Source organism: Erinaceus europaeus, chromosome 3, assembly GCF_950295315.1.
Source record: "Erinaceus europaeus chromosome 3, mEriEur2.1, whole genome shotgun sequence".
NCBI classification, from domain to species: Eukaryota; Metazoa; Chordata; class Mammalia; order Eulipotyphla; family Erinaceidae; genus Erinaceus; species Erinaceus europaeus.
The window spans coordinates 22451742-22470731 of NC_080164.1; the positions used below are offsets into that span (position 1 = coordinate 22451742).

Below are 18990 nucleotides of genomic sequence, written 5' to 3' on the forward strand. Positions count from 1 at the left end.
TTCTGAGACTTCTTCAGACTGTTCTCCACAGAGGTTGGACCAATTGACATTCCCACCAGCAGTGTAGGAGGGTTCCATTGACCCCACACCCTCTCCAGCATTTGCTTTTCTGATGTATGACATTCTCACAGGAGTGAAGTGATATCTTATTGTTGTCTTGATTTGCATTTCTCTGACAATCAGAGACTTGGAGCATTTTTTCATGTGTTTCTCAGCCTTTTGGATCTCTTCTGTGGTGAATATTCTGTCCATGACCTCCCTCCATTTTTGGATGAGGTTATTTGTTGTCTTGTTGTTGAGTTTGGCAAGCTCTTTATATATGTTGGTTATTAAACTCTTGTCTGATGTATGGCATGTAAAGATCTTCTCCCATTCTGTGAGGGGTCTCTTGGTTTGGGTAGTGGTTTCTTTTGCTGTGAAGAAGCTTTTTAATTTGATGTAGTCCCATAGGTTTATACTTGCCTTAGTCTTCTTTGTAATTGGATTCGTTTCATTGAAGATGTCTTTAAAATTTGTGCAGAAAAGAGTTCTGCCAATATTTTCCTCTAAGTATCTGATAGTTTGTGGTCTAACATCCAAGTCCTTGATCCACTTGGAATTTACTTTTGTATTTGGTGAAATACAGTGGTTCAGTTTCATTCTTCTGCATGTTTCAACCCATTGTTTCCAACACCATTTGTTGAAGAGACTCTGCTTTCCCCATGTAATAGTCTGGGTCCCTTTGTCAAAAATTAGATGTCCATAGGTGTGGGGGCTCACTTCTGGGCTCTCAATTCTATTCCACTGGTCAGTGTGTCTATTCATGCTCCAGAACCAAGCAGTTTTGATGACAATGGCCCTATAATACAATTTGAGATCTGGGAGTGTGATGCCTCTGGTTCTGTTCTTTTTCCTCAAGATTGTTTTGGTAATTCTAGGTCTTTTCTGGTTCCAGATAAACATTTATTCCATTCTCCTAAAAAATGTGCTTGGGATCTTGATGGGGATAGCATTAAATTTGTATATGGCTCTGGGTAGTATATTCATTTTGATGATGTTAATTCTTCCAACTCATGAACATGGAATATCTTTTCACTTCTTTGTGTCTTTTTCAATTTCCTTGAGTAGTGACTCATAATTTTCAGTATACAAGTCTTTCACTTCTTTGGTTAGGTTTACTCCTACATGTTTTATTTATTTTTTTTGTTGCTATAGTAAAAGGAATTGATTTCTGGATTTCAATTTCTTCTAACTTAATGTTTGCATAGAGGAATGCCACTGACTTCTGAATGTTAATTTTATAGCCTGATAACCTTACTGTATTGCCTGATGATTTCCAAAAGCTTCTTGCTGGATTCCTTAGGTTTTTCTGTGCATACTATCATGTCATCTGCAAATAGGGAGAGTTTGACTTCTTCTCTTCCAATCTGTATCCCTTGAATTCCTTGCTCCTGCCTGATTGCTATGGCAAGAACTTCCAACACTATGTTGAATAGTAATGGTGATAGTGGGCAGCCCTGTCTAGTACCTGATCTGAGTGGAAATGCTTCCAGTTTTTCACCATTGAGTGTGATGTTGGCTCAGTTTCTCTCTTTCTGTACCCAAATAAATAAATAATTATTATTTTTTTAAAGGTGAGGCGTAGGCAGTGTTAGCAGGGGTGTGGGGAATGCCAGTTGGTGTAGCCACTCTGGAAAAGACTATCGGAGTTCCTTGAAAAGTTAAAAACTAGAACTTTCAGATGATCCAGCAACTCACTTCTGATATTTACCCAAAGAAAACGAAATCAGTAACTCAAACAGATTTATGCACCTCCCTGTTCATTGCAGTGTTACTTATAGTAGCCAGAGATCTGGAAACTTCCCAAGTGTCTACCCATGAACAGGCAAAGATCTTGTGACACACACACACACACACACACACACAAACACACACACACACGCACACACGCAGTGTGGATGAATCCTGAGGACATAAGTCAGGGAATCTTGACTGAGATAAGTCAGGGAAAGAAAGACAGACTTTGATTTTATTTATAGGTGGAATCTAAAAGCCAACAAGCTCAGACACAGCAGATGTTGCTACCGGTGGGAATTAGGGTGTGTGGGGGGGGGCTGGGGGGTGCCACAGTGAGTAAAAGAGGTCAAAGGGGATGAACTTCTAGTAGAACCCGTCAGAGCCATCACACGCATGTACTGTGTGGCATGGCGACTGCAGTGAACAGTACTGCATTCCTTAGTCGCACATGCTCAGAGAATAAACTTTTTTTAAGGGTAAGTATATTATCTTTTATTTAAAATTTTAAATTATGTTTGGTTAGAGACAGAATAAAATTGAGAGGTAGGAGGGAGATAGGGAGGGGGGGAGAGAAAGAGGAGAGAGAGATGCCTGCAGCACTGCTTCACCACTTGTGAAGCTTCCTCCTTCAGGTGGGGACCAGCAGCTTAAACCTGAATCCTCACTACTGTAAGGTGTGTGCTCAACCAGATGCACTGTTGCCTGGCCCTGAGAATAGACTTAAAAAGGATTATCTTTTTTTTAACTATTTATTTATTCCCTTTTGTTGCCCATGTTGTTTTATTGTTGTAATTGTTGTCATCATTGTTGGATAGGACAGAGAGAAATGGAGAGAGGAGGGAAAGACAGAGGGGGAAAAAAAGACAGACACCTGCAGACCTGCTTCACTGCTTGTGAAGGGACTCCCCTGCAGGTAAGGAGCCAGGGCTCGAACCGGGATCCTTCTGCTGGTCCTTGTGCTTTGCGCCACCTGCGCTTAACCTGCTGTGCTACCGCCCGACTCCCAGGATTTATCTTTTTTTAAAATATATTTAATTAATTATTATTTGTTTAAATTTCTTTATTGAGGAATTAATGTTTTACATTCAACAGTAAATACAATAGTTTGTACATGCATAACATTCCCCAGTTTTCCATATAACAGTACAACCCCCACTAGGTCTTCGGTCATCCTTCTTGGTGGATTTATCTTTTTAAGGGCAAGAAGACAGGTCACCCAGTAGCATGCACCCCTTACTGTGTGTGAACCTGGCCACCACGTGGAACTCGCAGGTACTAGCGCTGTGCAGAGATGTCTCTTTCTCTTCCTCTCTCTCTCTCTCTCCCCATTTCTCTGTGCTTCTGTGTGTCTAAACTAAGGAGATGAAGGAATTGGCCCCAGAGTAGTAGGGTCACATATGTGTGAGGCCCTGGCAATGTGAAGAAACAAACAAACAGACAAACAAACAAAAAAACTCGCTTTTGGGAATGAATAACTAGAACGTCACTCAGCTCTGGCTTATGGTGGTTCCAGGAATTGAACTTGGGGCCTCAGGCATGCATGTCTGATACAGTGTCACGCCACTGCTTCCCCAGCTTGGAGACTAGATTGTAAGTGTTCTCATTACGTAACAACTCCCTCTGCCAAATTGTTACTCTGTATGGTAACAGTTGTTAACTAAAGTTACTGTAGTGATGACTTCACAGTATTTACAACCATCAAATCATTATTCTTCTACATCTGAAACTAATAGAGCAATAAAAATCAAAGAATAAAATATTCTATATTACAAAAAGCCATTTCCATATCATACAGTTATACATATAAACTAAAGCAAAGGTGTTTTTTTTCTTTCATTTTTAATTTGTGATTAATAGTGGGCTACAAGACTATAAGATTGCAGGGTAGAGTTCTACACCACGCCCACCACCAAGGTTCTGTGTCTCACCTTCTCATCTCCCAAAGATAACCACCAGATTTCTCATAAAGGCTTAGAATTTATTTATTTATTTATTTATTTTACCAGAGCACTGCTCAGCTTTGGTTTATGGTGGGGCGGGGGATTGAACCTGGGACTTTGGAGTCTCAGGCATGAGAGTCTCTTTGCATAACCACTATGCTATCTACCCCAGGCCCTTTAGAAACAGTTTTAACAAAGCTTTTGGTTTTTAGTATTTTATTTATTTATTTATTTATTTATATTTATTTATTTTTAAATAATTTATTTCTTTATTGGGGAATTAATGTTTTACATTCAACAGTAAATACAATAGTTTGTACATGCATAACATTCCCCAGATTCCCATTTAACAATACAACCCCCACTATGTCATTCATTATCTTTCATGGACCTGTATTCTCCCCACCCACCCACCCACCCCAGAGTCTTTTACTTTGGTGTTATTTATTTTTCTAATGAGTGAGAGATACAGAGAGAAAGAGAGAAACTAGAACCCTGCTCAGCTCTGGCTGATGGTGGTGCTGGGATTTAAACCTGGGACTTCAGATCCACAGGCGTAAAATCCATCCTATGAACAGCACTCAACTTGAGCCCTGAAGCTCCTCTCTAACCCCAGACCCCAGGCAAGCTAAGGTGATACCACACAGCCGCTTCCCCAGTCCAATGCTCATTCTTTATTTTTAGAGACAGAGAGAGGCAGAGAAGCAAGGGAGAGACGCCAAAGCACCTCTCCATCTGTGGAGGTCCCTGTGCCATCTCTGTGGTTCCTGCTGTAGTGGCAGTGCTGGGGGTTGAACCCAGGCCCTCATGTATGCTCAGGCATGAATCCTGCCAGGAGAGTGGGCTGCTGAGCCTTGTGTGTTCTCTTTCTGCTGAAGAAGTAAAGGAGAAAATGCTAGATGCTGGGAGAGAGCCCGCCTGGTAGACTGCATGCTTACCATGCACAATACCCAGGCCCAAGCCCTAGCTCCAGTGGGAGGGAGCATCATAGCACTGGGGGAGCTCCACTGATGGTGAGCCCATAGAGATGACTGACATACCTCCCCATTTCTCCCTCTCCCTCCCTCTGGCTGGAGTTTTTGCGAAATGAATGGAAAAACTGGCCTGGAGGTAGTGGAATCTTACATGTGCAAGGCCCCAGCACTGCAAAATAGTAGAAATAAAAAAGGAGAATAGTGTTAAATTTCCTACCACTCCCTTATCACTGAGGTTTGGGGAGCCATGGGCCAGGGCTACCAGACCAGGCAGCAGAGCACACTCTCCTGAGAGAGAGCTCATCACGGAGCAGGAAGCTGGCCACCCTGAACAGGCAAAAGGGCAGTGTCCCTGGCCAGTGCCCTCCTGGTAGGTGTGGTAACAGCTCCTAGATTTCGATGCTCTGCTGTCTCTAGGCCTCAAAGGGTCAACACCTGGTGCTTCAGGCTAGGATTTTGGTCAGATGTGGCTTACCTAGGACTTCATGGTTAGCACTGGGGGAGAGGCAAGCTGTACTTTTCTCCTTGGGAAGATTTTCTTTTTTTCATTTGTGATTAATTGTGGCTGGCAAGATTGTAAGATTAGTCTGCTAGTTCCACACAGCAGACATCACCACAGTTCTGTGCCCCCACCTTCCCAGAGATCACCACCATGGCTTCCACAAAGTCCCAGAGACAGATTGTTTACTTCTGGGTTGTTTTGTCTTATTTATTTTGCTAGTTTATTTGTTTGAGGTCTCTACATGCCACATATGAGTGAACTCATCCAGTACTTGTTCTTCAAGTACTCTTTACTTATTTTGCTAAGCATAATCACCTTCAGTTCAATCCATTTTGTCCCTAAGGACACAATACATTTTCTGTGATTGCACGGTAGTATTCCATTGAGTCTGTGTCCCGTAACTTCTTCAGCCAGTCATCTGTTGATGGGTATTCAGGCTGCTCCCACTCTTTGGCTATTGTGAATAATGCCGCTATGAACATAGGGGTGCATATGGCCCTTCAGATTGGTGTTTGAGTGTGAATGACCAAGAGTGGAATTGCTGGATCACAAGGTAATTCCATTTTTATTTGTCTAAGGACTCTATGCAGTTTTTCAACGGGGCTGCACTAGTTTGCATCCCCACAGTTCTCTTTTTCTCCACAACCTCACCAACACCTGCCCTTTCCTGTTTTGCTGAGATAGACCATTCTCTCAGGTTTGAGGTGGAATCTCAGTGCAGTTTTAATTTGCCTTTCTCTAATAATAAGTGAAATGGAACATTTCTTCATATGTATGTAGACTGTATCTCTTCTCTAGAAAATTGTCAAGTTCTTTGGGACACTTTTTTGTTAGATTGATTTTTCTTCTTCTGTTGAGCTGTCTGAGTTCTTTAGAGCTGTGCGCTGTCAACTCATTGGACATGAGCTGGACGAGTATCTTCTCCCAGTTACTGGGCTGCTTGTTTATCCGTGTGTAGTTTGCTTTCAGTGTATAGAAGCTTTTTTACTTTGATGTAGTGCTTTGGGGAGATTCCTGAGCATTTTTATCTGAATAGCTGTTCTCTCAGGTATAAAAGCTTCACCCCTCTGAAGGGGGAAGGTCAGTGGTGACTTAGATGTTCCCTGTTGGAGGAGAGAGATTGGTTTGGGTAGACAAGGACAGAAAGGCTTCTATCCCCTGAGGGAGTGGTGCATTAAGGATGCTGAGGTCACAACAGAGTCCTCGGTGTGGCCTTGACTCACTTAGGATGTGAGGGACTGCAGGACAGTTTATCCCGATTAAAATGAACCCCCTCTAAGCTGCCAGGCTTAGCAGCTACACTCAGGTTATTTCCTGAGGTATCAAGTAAATTCCAAAATGGATTAAATGTATGCTAAATGTTTTCTCATCTCATAGAAAAATTAGGAATAGAAGTGGATTTTTACCAAATTTCCTGAACTTTGAAGCAGTAAAACAGAACTAGGAGGAATTTTATGACCCCATTAAAAAACTATGTGGCAAAATAGTTGTAGCAGATTGGCAAGATAAGAAGCTAATAATATCCACATTATATAAAGACTTCACATCTGCTTCTGGAATGAAGTGGGACAGGATAGAGAATCCAGAAACAGAATTTATCATACAGGAAAGGCGGCATTTCAGATGGAGGGGAGGAAAAATAGAATATTCAGCATGCGCTGGAATAGTTGGCCAACCATTTGGGACCCAGGACTCAAAGCTCTGCCTCACCCCCTAACCCAGAATAAGTCCAGATGGGTAAGCTATTTCAGCTGAAATGCCCGGAGGAGCAGGGTTATTTGGGGGGTGAGACTGATTGTGGATGCTTGCCTTGTCAGGCAGGGCCTGTACCACCTCGGGCAAATCACTGGGCAACTCTGGCCTTGTGTTTGCTGACAGGGGGCAGTGGCAGTCCCTGCCAGGAGGGGCTGTGATAAGTGAGAGAGGCCGCACGTGAGAAGGGCTTGTGACAGTGTCTGGCAGGTGCAGGTATAGTTTCAGGAGCTGCTGTCTCTGTCACCCACCTCATGGAGAACAGGACACCACAGATGCACTGAAAGAATGTCAGGCAAATGCTTTCATAAGCTGGGGAGCAGAGAAAACATTTCAGTCATGACATAGATCATACACTGTCATGAAAAGAATTGCAGCTCAGCCAGTAAAACACAGACCTTACCAGGCGTGAGGCCTGGGGTTCGAGACCGGGTGGGGGTGATCCATAGGTAGTGGAGCAGTGCTTTGGTGTCTTTCTTCTCTGTGTCTCTCTCCTCCTCCTCCTCCTCCTTTCTCTCTCTCTCTCTCCCTCTCCCTCTCTCTCTCTCTCTCAGAATATATAATTGAAGCAACAACAACCACAAAAACCTTAGCTAGGCTGGACTGTGGTGTCTCTTCTCTGTCCATCTCTCCCTCATTCTTTTTTTAATTTTTTAAAATTATCTTTATTTATTTATTGGATAGAGACAGCCAGAAGTCCAGAGGGGAGGGGGAAATACAGAAGGAGAGAGACACCTGCAGCACTGCTTCACCACTTGTGAAGCTTTTCCCCCTGCAGGTGGGAATAGGGGGCTTGAACCCAGGTGCCTTGCTCATTGTAACATGTGTACTCAACCAGGTGTATCACCACCTGGCCCCCAATTTTTTTTTTTTTTTTTTTACCAGAACACTGCTCAGTTTTGGCTTAATGGTGGGGCGGGGGATTGAACCTGGGACTTTGGAGCCTTAGGCATGAGAGTCTCTTTGCATAACCATTATGCTGTCTACCATTATTCTTTTTATTCTCTAATAAAAAGAATGAGAAAATTGGCCCAGCCAGGTGGTACAACATATGTGTGAGGCCCCAGCACCTAAGGAGAAAAAAAAAAAAGTGTTCCTCAAGGCTCTGTCCTCAGTCTGATTCCCACCCAGCAGAGATTCATTGGGTATTATCTGCCATGGCCATCTATGCCTCCTCTTGGCTGTTCCCTCTCCCCTCCTCCTCTCCTCTACTCCTCCACTCCTCCCCTCCCCCTCCCCTCCCCTCCCCCTCTCCTCCTCTTCTCCCCTCCCCCTCTCCTCCACTCCCCTCCACTCCCCTCCCCTCCTCCTCTCCTCCCCTCTCCTCCCCTCCCCTCCCCTGTTCCTGCTTTCCCCTCATCTTCCTACACTTGTATCCTGCCCTTGTGCCCTCCTGGTTCCAGCACAAGGACCCCTCTTTCTCCTCACCCCCCTCTTCCCTCTCACTCCTAAATCCACAGAGTGTGAGGGGTCCATCCAGGATGCACACTCCTAGGTCCCTTCCCCAGCCTGCCCCTCACGGGATGCCCACTCGCCAGCTGTCTAGATGCCTGGAAGGGCCCAGTGTTTCTCTCTCCATCATTTCCTCCCTCAGGCCAAAGTGAGGATGGGGGGGGGTCCACCATGATACTGGAAAAGCTGGGGTCTCACTGATTTAGCACTCTTCAGCACCCCTCATGTGGGTAACTATTTTGCATGATGTTTACGCAAATAACTCTCATGCTTGAGGCTCTGAGGCCCCAGGTTCAATTCCTCAACCACCACGAGCCAGAACTGAGCAGTGTGCTGGTTAAAAACACACCAAAGAAGCTGCCGGTCGCCTGAAACAGCAGCACAGAGCCTGCCTGCTTCCTCTGCGGCGGGACCCTCCGAGGGAGGCCGCGAGTGGATTTGCAATGTGAATTCATTACCTGTAGGTTAGAAGAACACATGTGGGGCATCACATGAGCTCACAGGCACAGGCACTGTGCTGGCCACACAGGAAGGGAAGACCCACAGCACATTCTCCCTCTGTGTTAATCGTGGGTGACATTCGGGACCAGGATTGGGAGCTCACATTCTTGGAGGGCCTCAAGGTCGGGGGCCTCCATTCCTGGATATGGACATGAATCAGGGCTCTTCAGGCAGGCAGGCAGGCAGGCAGGCAGGCTCTGGCTACCCTTTCTCTTGGCTCTGCTTTTGGGGGGTGGAGGGGCAGGGGGTTTGATTCAGACACTTTTAGCCAGGGGTTAATTTTGTGGATGCTGCCAGCAGGTCGTGTAGTGTGCCCTCTCCCTGGAGCTCTGGGTGAAGACAGGGAGCTCAGAGAAGCACGTAATCTCGGGGGGGGGGGGGGGGGTTTGAGCACCGGACTTGCAGGATGGGAGCCTGAGTTTGCTTCCTAACACCGTATGTGTCTATGTGATGCTTCCTCCCCCTCCCGTGTGTGTATGATATTATTTTCTTCTTTTTTGAGAATTTTTTTAAAAAATATTTTCATTTACTTTATTTTAATGAGAAAGAGTAGATACAGAGGGAACGATACTGAGAGAAAAAGACCAGAACACTGCTCAGTTCTGGCTTATGGTGGTGCTGGGGATTGAACATGAGATCTCAGAGCCTCAGGATTTTAAGGCATTTGCATAACCACTATGCTATCTCCCCAGCCCTATTTTAATTCTTAAGCTCTAGTCACTTCTTAGAGAGAGGAGAGCACTGCTCAGCTCTGGCATCTGGCAGACCCTCCGGCTAGTGAGCTGCTGCTGCTCTGACAGACTGAGCTATCTCCCCAGCCCTCTGCCTCTTCAGAGAGAACTGCAGGATCTCCACCCCGGTGCGCCGTTCTCTTTCTCCTGACCTGCATTCCTCAGGTGCCCCTGGGTGCCGCCTGTGCTGTTGGTCCATGGACCACACGGAGACCGGGTTCTTTGTCATTTACACAGGTGAGAACTGCAGTGTCACTCAGGCATATGTACGGCCAGGGATTAAACTTGGGACTTCAGGAATCTGTGTCCTGTGCTCTGCTGCTGAGCTTCCTCCCCTCCAGCCAGGACTCCAGTACTTGAGAATGACCCAGCTGCTTCTGCTGGCTCCCCCACATCCACCCCCCATCATGGAGTGAATGGCCAAGGCTGCCCCGGAAACATGCAGAGCCCTGAGCAGCGCATGTGGGGCCTACTGATGGCTGGAGAAGCGGAGAAATGGGTCTGCTGGATGGGGAGCAGAGGCAGGCACTGACAGGAGAGGAGGCTCCGGGTGCTCATAGGCCTTATGCAAAGCAGCCACTGTGTCATTCAACAGCCGGGAGGGATCAGGACCTCTTGGAGTAGAGAGAGGGACCAGGGACCTGTGCTTCTCAGTGGACAGAAGGCATGTGAAGTGGCCCAAGTCACTGGAACATGCCTGGCAGCTTCTTAGGACCACAGTCTTGGTGTTTGTTTGCTTGTTTTTGTCATGTTTTGTTGTGTTGTGTTTACCATTTCAGGCCACTTTTCCATTCTACAGAGACAGAAACACAAGAAGAGAGAGGCACCACAGCACTCAGACTTCCCTAGGTGCTGTGGTGCTCTCAAGTGGTGCCAAGATTCGAACTTGGGCAGCACTTGACCTGTTTGGTGAGCCAGATCTCCCCCACACCCCACCCGACTTTTGTTTCTGGAAAGTGTGAGGGTGACCTTCCAGCAGGTCCCCCAACGAAGGTGCTGATACTCGCTCACGGTCTTGTTTTGTTACTGTTTGCTGGTCTCCAGCTTACCTGTTTCCTTTCTGTGTGTTTTTCTCTTCTCAGATCCTCACAATTCTGGTCAAGGCGGTGACTGACGGGATGACAGATCGGAATGGAGAGGTTGCCAGCAGCCTCAGGGCAAAGCTGCAAGAATTGTTTGGCAGAGTGACCTCCAGAGTGACGAGTGATGGTGCAGTCTGGAGGCTGTATGCCCGAGTTCACGGCGACGGGCAGAGCGAGAAGCCTGAGGACAATGAGAAGGTGAGCACACACACACACACACACACACACACACACACACACACACACACACACACACACACACACACGCCTCTGCCTTTTGCTGAGACACTCCTGTGAAAAAGAATTCGAAAAAGAAGACTCATCTGCTCAAGTGTCCCATTCTGATTTAGAGTCTCCCACAACAGCACTTGGCATGGTGGGCAGGTTAGAACTCAGATGCTTCCATCCTTTTTTCTTTCCATGAAGTTTGCTTGTGGAATTGTTCTTCATCTACTGCAAAAGGGTCTCCAACCTGCTTCTCCCCTGGAGCTGCTGCAGACAGCTGGCTCTTGTTACTCACTCTGCTCTGCTCCTCCTTTCTGTAGACCCCTCGGTAAAGATGCAGGCAGATGGCAGGGTGGGCGCCAGGACAAAGGGGCGCTTGGATCTGCTGTGGGGACATGAAAGGAGAAAAGAAGCCAGACCGAGATAAGGCTGTTGGGGGAGAGCTTTTCAAGTCTGAACATCAAATGCTCGGCACAGACCGACCCACCCGCCCCTCCTTCCCACACGGAACACCAGCTACCCCTCACACTAAGCCTTCTGCCTCTTATCGTCAGACGGAGAGGGGCCCCAGAGTTTCCAAGGTTGAAGTCATTGTTTTACATTCTTTTTTTTTTCTTTCCCCAAGACACCCACAACAAATCAAGTGCCCTTCTGGTGAAGGGTGTGGAATCCGTTGCAGTATAGCTAATCTGTGGGATTCTCAGCCTCCCTCCTCCCTTGGTCCCCCAGCTGGCTTCCACCATGGCCTGTCAGCCCAAGATGCATCCCACATGCACACAAGCTCTTTTTTGACCTTCCAATTCTCTTCAAGGGGTGCCTGCTTGCACCTGGAATTAAGGGGTCTCTGAATGTTCTGACCCGTGACTTTACCAGAAACCAAAGGCTAGGATTGTGATGGTGAGTGTTGGAAGAACTCCTGTGAGTCCACACACCTCGGAGCAGTTGTGTGGCTTTTGCCAAGCTCATGCCTCATCCTCCAGGCTGGTCTCTTCAGCTTTTGGCTGCCCGAGCTGAGAGGACATGCCCACTGCTTATAGATGGCTGGAGCTGGCGTTCATCTACGTCTGTTTTCTGGAAATGCCACTGTACAGATGCTTCCACTAGACTCCTTTAAGTTCTTGTGGCATTTTTTAAAGATTTTATTTATTTGTTAGTGAGAAAGATGGGAGGAGAGAGAGGGAGAAAGAAGCAGACATCTCTCTGGTACATGTGCTGCTGGGGACTGAATTTGGGACTTCATGCTTGAGAATCCAATGCTTTATCCACTGCACTGCCTCCCTGACCACTCGTTTGAGTTCTCACCATTGTGTGTGCATCTTTCTCCCCTCCTCTGATGACAGTCCCCGAGCTAGTGCTCTGCTGTGCAGATGCTTGAGTCTCCAGTGAGGATCCATTGCATACGCCTTCCAGGAAAGAGTTTGGGAATGCAAATGCTGCTTGTTATTCTGAATGCTGCTCTTTTTTTTTCCTCAGGCATTCCAGTGTCTCTCTAAGGCATACAAGTGTGATACTCAGTCCAACTGCTGGGAGAGAGATATTACATCATTCAAGGAAGTGGTTCAGAGAGCCTTAGTTCTTGCTCAAGGTATTTGACTTGACATTTGATGTTCCTGGCCTCTTTCAGTGTGTTTTTTTACTGATTAAACAATACTAGGCAAAAGTGAAGCTCCATCATGATTATTTCAGGTATTTCATTGTGCTGAAATGGCTGCCTTTAATCCAGCCAACATTTATAGACCCTCTAGACTCCAGAAAGCACATGGTACCATGAGAGGAAACGGGACAGAGACTTCAACCTTTGGGTAGGTGACAGGTACTAGAGGTGTTTAGAGCTGGGAAATACCGCTACCACTGTGTTTGATCTTCACACTGTGTACTGTGCTTTGTGTTATTAAGGACATCAATGAGCTTTTCCTGACTCATACTCTTCCTTTCCAAGTCAAAATATATATCCACACAAATGCAGATTTCCAGTATACAGTATACATCACAGCATGCAAAGATTTATGTCAGGTCTTAGAGAAACAGTCTAGCACTTCCCTCTGAGAATCCAGTGGGTGCTCCCAGAGGGGTATGCTTACCTTATACTCTTGGCCTGCCTGGTAAATATATTCCAGGTGGAGCCTGCTTTTAATTATTTGCATTAGTGAAAAATATAGCAGCTAAACCTGGTAATGCGTTTTATCTTTGTTTTTGAATTATGGGTGTGGTGGGCCCTAGGAATGTAGCCACTGTGTGGTGTGGAGAGCTGACTGACAGGAGCCCATGCTGTTGCCCTCTGTGGAGAGTGGGGTTTGCCTGGCTTTCTCTGTCTCCACTCTCCTAGCTGAGGATGAAGAAACTGGATCAGGGAGACAGCACTGTGGTGTCACCCACGCGTGGGGCCCTTAGCTCATTCCCCGGCACTATGTTAAACACACACACACACACACACACACACACACACACACACACACACACACACACACACACACACACACGTCTTCCCTCATCCTGTTCCTTTGAGGTGGAAGATCAGAGCTGGCTGATAAGGAGATAAGGAACTCACAGCCCCCACAAGGAAAGGGAAGAACAGGGATAAAGTTTAACTTGTGTTGGCCCAAGTCACTGAGCATCAGCCAGCTTAGAAGCAAGCTTGGGAGTTAATGATTCTACCCAGGGCCTTTGATAGCACTCATAAAAAAGCCTAGAAGATCTGAAGCTGTGGTTACAACTGGGGTGCGTGTGTGAGAGAAGGGCTTGGGGGGAGGCCTTGGGGGGTGAATTTATGAGCTAGGAAGGGCATCTGGGTGCTGAAATCTGTGACTTTTGCCCCTCTTGAGGTGGGTGAGTGTGGGCGGAGTTCAGCCCCTCCACCTTGGCATCTGCAGGCCCCGCTCTCTGCGTCAGGGAGCCCCCAGCTCAGGTGTGTCATGTACACAGTCAGAGCAGAATGCAACTCCCTTTGAAGAGTCGATGGATCTCTTCAGTTTGCTAGCCCTCAGCAAGCTGGGAACAGCTGGTCCCTGGCTTCAGAGCAGGATTCTGTCTGCAGTGGCAGATTGGGGCTGGGGGGCGGCACACAGCCCATCAGCTTGGACCTGCTGGTGAGAGCTGCTGCAGGCATCCTCAGCTTTCATCCTAACCTTTGGTCTCAACTGTTTCTGGCTCTGGTTTTCGCCGGGGCTGTCCTCAGAGAAAAAGCTGTGTCAGGTCTTTCAAGTTTCTCCTGGCGGCACCTGTGCAGGGGTTCCACCTGCCGTGTTCAGTGGGTTTGGGTGGCAGCTCAGCACCACTTGCTGGGAAGCTTGCGGGTGTGTGAGATAAAGCCTGATCTCTAAGTTTTTAAACACAGTGCTGGGGAGTGAACCCAGGGCCTTGGGCATGGTGATTCACCCTCTGCCGAGCAACCTCCCTGGCCAGCTCCCCCCCCCCACTACCCCCCCTCCCCCCGGGGCAGCCAGATCCCATTGGAAATCTCCTCTCACAGTGCTGTTGAAGAAAGCCTAACCTAAGATCTCATTCCAGAGACTGAAGTGAGATCTCCTTCTGCATGCAGACCTTAAATCAGTTGGGGGATGGCTGGGGCTGGCCAGTTTGGTTGTTATATACTTATGTCTTCTGGGTTTGGGGAGACTGGGTCTGCCACCCTGTGTTCAGAATAGTCAGCACACCTTGCAGTCTCTCTGAGGGTGGAAAAGCTTCCTGGGAATGGGCACTGGTGAACTCCTGGGCACAGGGCCCCATAGCCTGGAGGAGGACCCCTGTCTGTGTATAACCCACCCGTCTGTCCTATAAGAAGGGTAACAACTTCTTACTATTATTTTTATTTTTTAATTTGTCCCCCTTTTGTTTCCCTTGCTGTTTATCATTGTCGTTGTTATTGCTGTTGTTGGATAGGACAGAGAGAAATGGAGAGAGGAGGGGAAAACAGAGAGAGGGAGAGAGAGATGCCTGCAGACCTGCTTCATCGCCTGTGAAGCGACTCTCCTGCAGGTAGGGAGCTGGAGCCTCGAACTGGGATCCTTACGCTGGCCCTTGTGCTTCGCGCCATTTGCACTTAACCTGCTGAACCACCACCTGGCTCCCTGCAAATCTTTTTAAAGAACAAAATAGAATCTGGTTATCAAGGGCCAGGCGATCGCTTATTTAGTAGTGTGCACACTTTACCAGGTGCAAGGGCCTGGGCTTCAGCCCCTGGCCTCCACATGGGAACAGCTGCAAACAGGGGGGGAGCTTTTTGAGTGGTGGAGCAGTACAATAGTATGTCTCCTCTCTGTGTATCCCTCTCCCTCTCCATTTCTCATCCTGTATCCAAAAGCAGAGTCTGCCAGGAGTTGAGGAATCCTGCAGACATGCTGAGCCTGGGGGCAACTACCTTCCTAAGTGCTGACACCTTCCAGAACAGTCTGTGAACCCAGCATGTGCAGAGGCAGGAGAACAGAGCTGGGAACCTCTGGCAAGGTGAACCCCTGATACTGGTGTCAGCAGCTGTGAGTCCCCTGGGAGGCTGTGCTCACACCTGTCACAACTGTTCTTGCCTGCAGTGGCACCTTGTATTCCAATGAGAGCTTGTCCTCTTGACCTGTTTCCTGGGAGAGGGTGTGTGTGTGTGTGTGTGTGTGTGTGTGTGTGTGTGTGTGTGTGTGTGTGTGTGTGTGTGTGTATTCACAGCAACCTGAGATTCAGCAAAAATTACCTACTTCTCTCTCCTTCTAGCAAGAAGTTTCTCTTAAAGAAGGATAGAGGGGTGGGTTACATCCATAACTATTATTCTTTTTCCAATGAAGAGGATGGGACATGGGACTCTGGTGGTGGTGGGAACTGTGTGGAATTGTGCCCCTGTTATCTTACAATCTTGTTAATCATTTTTAAATCACTAATAAAAATTAACAAAAAAAAATCACCTTTATTTTGTGCTGAGCTAGAGCCTCATACACATTCAGGCCACCAGTCTGGGCCACTCTTTCACTCAGATAGAGAAGGGGAGATGCAGCAGAGCACCAGAGCCAGGCACACGTTCTGCCCAGTGCGCTCTCTCGCCAGCCCCTCAAATCTAAACTGTACATGTAGAAAGGGTTCTCAGGTTTGTTACTGTACAACTTGAAGTGGAGCACACACATTACCATGTGCAAGGACCCAGATTCAAGCCCCCCTACCCCTGTCCCACCTGCAGTGGTGAAGCTTCAGGAGTGGTGAAGCAGGGCTTCAGGTGTCTCTCTGTTTTTCTCCCTATCTCCCCACCCCTTTCCATTTCTCTCTGTCTCTATCCAAAATGATACATACATAGATAAGATATTTTTAAAACATTGTAAAAAAAAAAAAAACCTTAAGTGAGTGATGACTTCTTGTTCCCATAAAACATCTTTTTAAATTGATATTGTTTTGTTATTTCAGGACTTAAATTTTATCCAAAGCTTGTCGTTAGCCCGTGGTTTAACTATCTACAGACTCAGTGAGTTCAAATGTAGCTCTATGGCTGTGACTGTCCTCGGCCTTTTCTTTTAATGGATGTCTGCCTCCCTTATGTTGCAGTGGCTGTCAAGTGCAGCAGGAGCAAATCCAGCCCCCAGGAGGCCGTGCAAGTGCTTTCTTCAGTTCGACTCAATTTACGGGGCCTGTTGTCTAAAGCAAAGGTGAGCATAAGTGCCAGCTAACCAGAACTGCCTTTCAGAACCAGAAGTGCTCCTGAATCTAGCTGGCCTGCGGGTGACTCTGGCCCCCAGGTGGTCTGTTTTTCCAGTGGTTAGGTCACCTTTAGGTAGGTAAATGAGAGTCTTTTGCAGGGCTCTTCATGTCCACCGTTACTTTTTACAAATTGTGGCATGTTACCACTGGGAGCACTTAGGTCAACTTTGGACTTTGACAGCTGTTCATTTTAATGTATATTAGAAATGGTGGAACTACCACATCTAATACCACTGCTTGTTTTCCACTAACAGCTGGGCTTTATTAACCTTTCCTTTTAAAAGATTTTTATTCAGAGAAAAAATTGTAGAAAAATGCTAAGATGGTTGCACCTGACACAGATTGTTAAGGTAGATGAGTGACAACAAAACTATATACAGCAACGTCCAGACTCCAGCTCGTGGGCCTGAGACCCTCTCTCCCATGAACCTTCTGGAAGACCCTGAGCTCTGCTTGTGACAGGTCAAGGTTGGGTGAGTTTGGGAATTCTGTGTAAACTGCCCTGTTGATCTAAAGTCAGTTTTGAGCTACAGCTCTGGAAACAAAATTTAAAGTAAGGCAACTTCTGTACCATCTTTTTTTTTACCTTATCTCTTTATCTTACTATTTTTTTTTTTTCTAAATATAGTGCTGGGGAGTGAACTTGGGCTTTGATCATGCGTAGTGCCACCACTGAATGGCTTCTTGAGCCCAGTTTTTATTCCGTGACTTGAGTGGAGTGGTGGTGGCGGGGACCCAAAGCATTGCTCCCACCAGCCTTGGAGCTCTCTTGGTGCATCCATGGTGCTCCCATGTAGTGCCAGGCATTGAACTCAGGGCTTCATGCCTGAAGGCATGCACTGTACCTGATAAACTATTTCCTGGCCACAACACATGCTGTTATTGGCAGTGGTGATAATAGTTACAATTTTTAAAAAATATTTTATTTTACTTTAATGAGAGAGATACAGAGAGAAAGATCAGAACACTGCTCACTCTGAGTTATAGTAGGGCTGGGGATTGAGCCTGGGACCTCAGAGCCTCAAGTGTGAAAGACTTTTACATAACCATTATGCTGTCTTCCCAGCCCCCAATAGCTATATTTTAATGGCAGTTGTGACTTTTGTGAACAAACTATCCAGTCAAGTCTGAAGGAAAAGAAGCTGAGTAATGCACATTAAATTCTCTCTCTCTCTCTCTCTCTCTCTCTCTCTCTCTCTCTCTCTTTCTCTCCCTCTCCCTCTCTCCTACTTGCCGAGGCCATAAAGACCTGAAAGTGATTCCTGAATGTTCCTGCAAGGGCATCATGACTGAAATGTTTATGCAATATACCTCCCAAAGCAGTTCCATTAATAGGAGGTCATATTGGTTCATATTTCGTTTTGTTGGGTCCTTTTGCCTTTCACTTAATGTGATCACTCTCATGTCCCTAAATTCTTAGCCACAACTAACATTCAAGGGGTACAAATGGATGAGTAAGCCAATGGCTGTGATGCATGTGAATGGGAATGGAAAATATCTAGGCTTCCCTTGCTCCAGAATAGTAGCTTTATCCTCACACCATCGTGTGGCCTTGAAATGAGTAAGCAGTATTCTAGGAACCCGATCTGAAGAGCAGGTCTCATTTAAATCGACAAGTGTGAGCATCTTGTTTTGATTCACTGGTTAATTACTGGAGCATCCACATTGCAGGGATGAGGAACACAGTAGCCCCCTCCATGGTCCATAGCACACAATGTTGCTGGCAGAGGGATCTTAACTCCGTGCTCTTGTCATTTATTTTAAAGAGATCGTCATTGTCTTGACAGTTCTGCTCCGTTTTCTTGTATTGCAGCAACTCTTCACAGACACGACAAGTGGGTCCATTTCTGCAGAGCTGGCCGATGAAGTCGCGGCAATGGACAGCTTAGTATCTGAGCTCCAGGATCTGAGCAACCAGTTCCAAAACCAGTACTGACCACCCAGCAGCTGCAGAAGGTGCTTCTGTCTCCTGAACGTGCTTTTATACCTGTACATCTATAATGCCAAACTGATTTTTTAAATAAATGTCACTTATGATGGGACATTTTTGTTTTTGTAATTTTCCCAAATGTTGGCACTCTCTGAAGAACATTCAGTGAGAGCCAGCCAATTTCATTAGACTCAGTGACAATTGAATGCAGTGGTTTTTGTTTTGTTTTGTTTTGTTTTGATTCTTTTACTATTTCAGCCCAAAGAGCAAGAGAACTACAGTTCTCATTTTAGCACAGGGTTTATTCTCTTCCAGCCTAATGTGAATTAGGTCATTCTTTGGATAAGCTTTTTATAAACAGGAAGAACATACACACACTACAATTCCGTAGACTCATTAGGTCGGCTGCTCTAATGTCCAAAAGTGATTAAAGAGTGGATTTAGTGATGGAAACCTTG

General features: G+C 46.5%; 1 protein-coding gene across 2 annotated transcripts in view; it reads left to right on the plus strand.

Moving 5' to 3' along the window:
- The window catches only part of TTC27 (tetratricopeptide repeat domain 27), a 123561-nt gene extending 104919 nt beyond the window's left edge, over window positions 1-18642 (plus strand). Inside the window, exons 17-20 of one of the 2 annotated variants that reach the window (XM_060186843.1) lie at window positions 10711-10908; window positions 12409-12520; window positions 16450-16550; window positions 18416-18642. In XM_060186843.1, coding sequence (XP_060042826.1) covers window positions 10711-10908; window positions 12409-12520; window positions 16450-16550; window positions 18416-18538 — 534 coding nt within the window. In that variant the 3' untranslated portion in view covers window positions 18539-18642. The remainder of the gene's footprint in view (window positions 1-10710; window positions 10909-12408; window positions 12521-16449; window positions 16551-18415) is intronic. The other variant, XM_060186844.1, reaches the window with a different exon arrangement.
- Window positions 18643-18990: the final 348 nt, after the last annotated feature.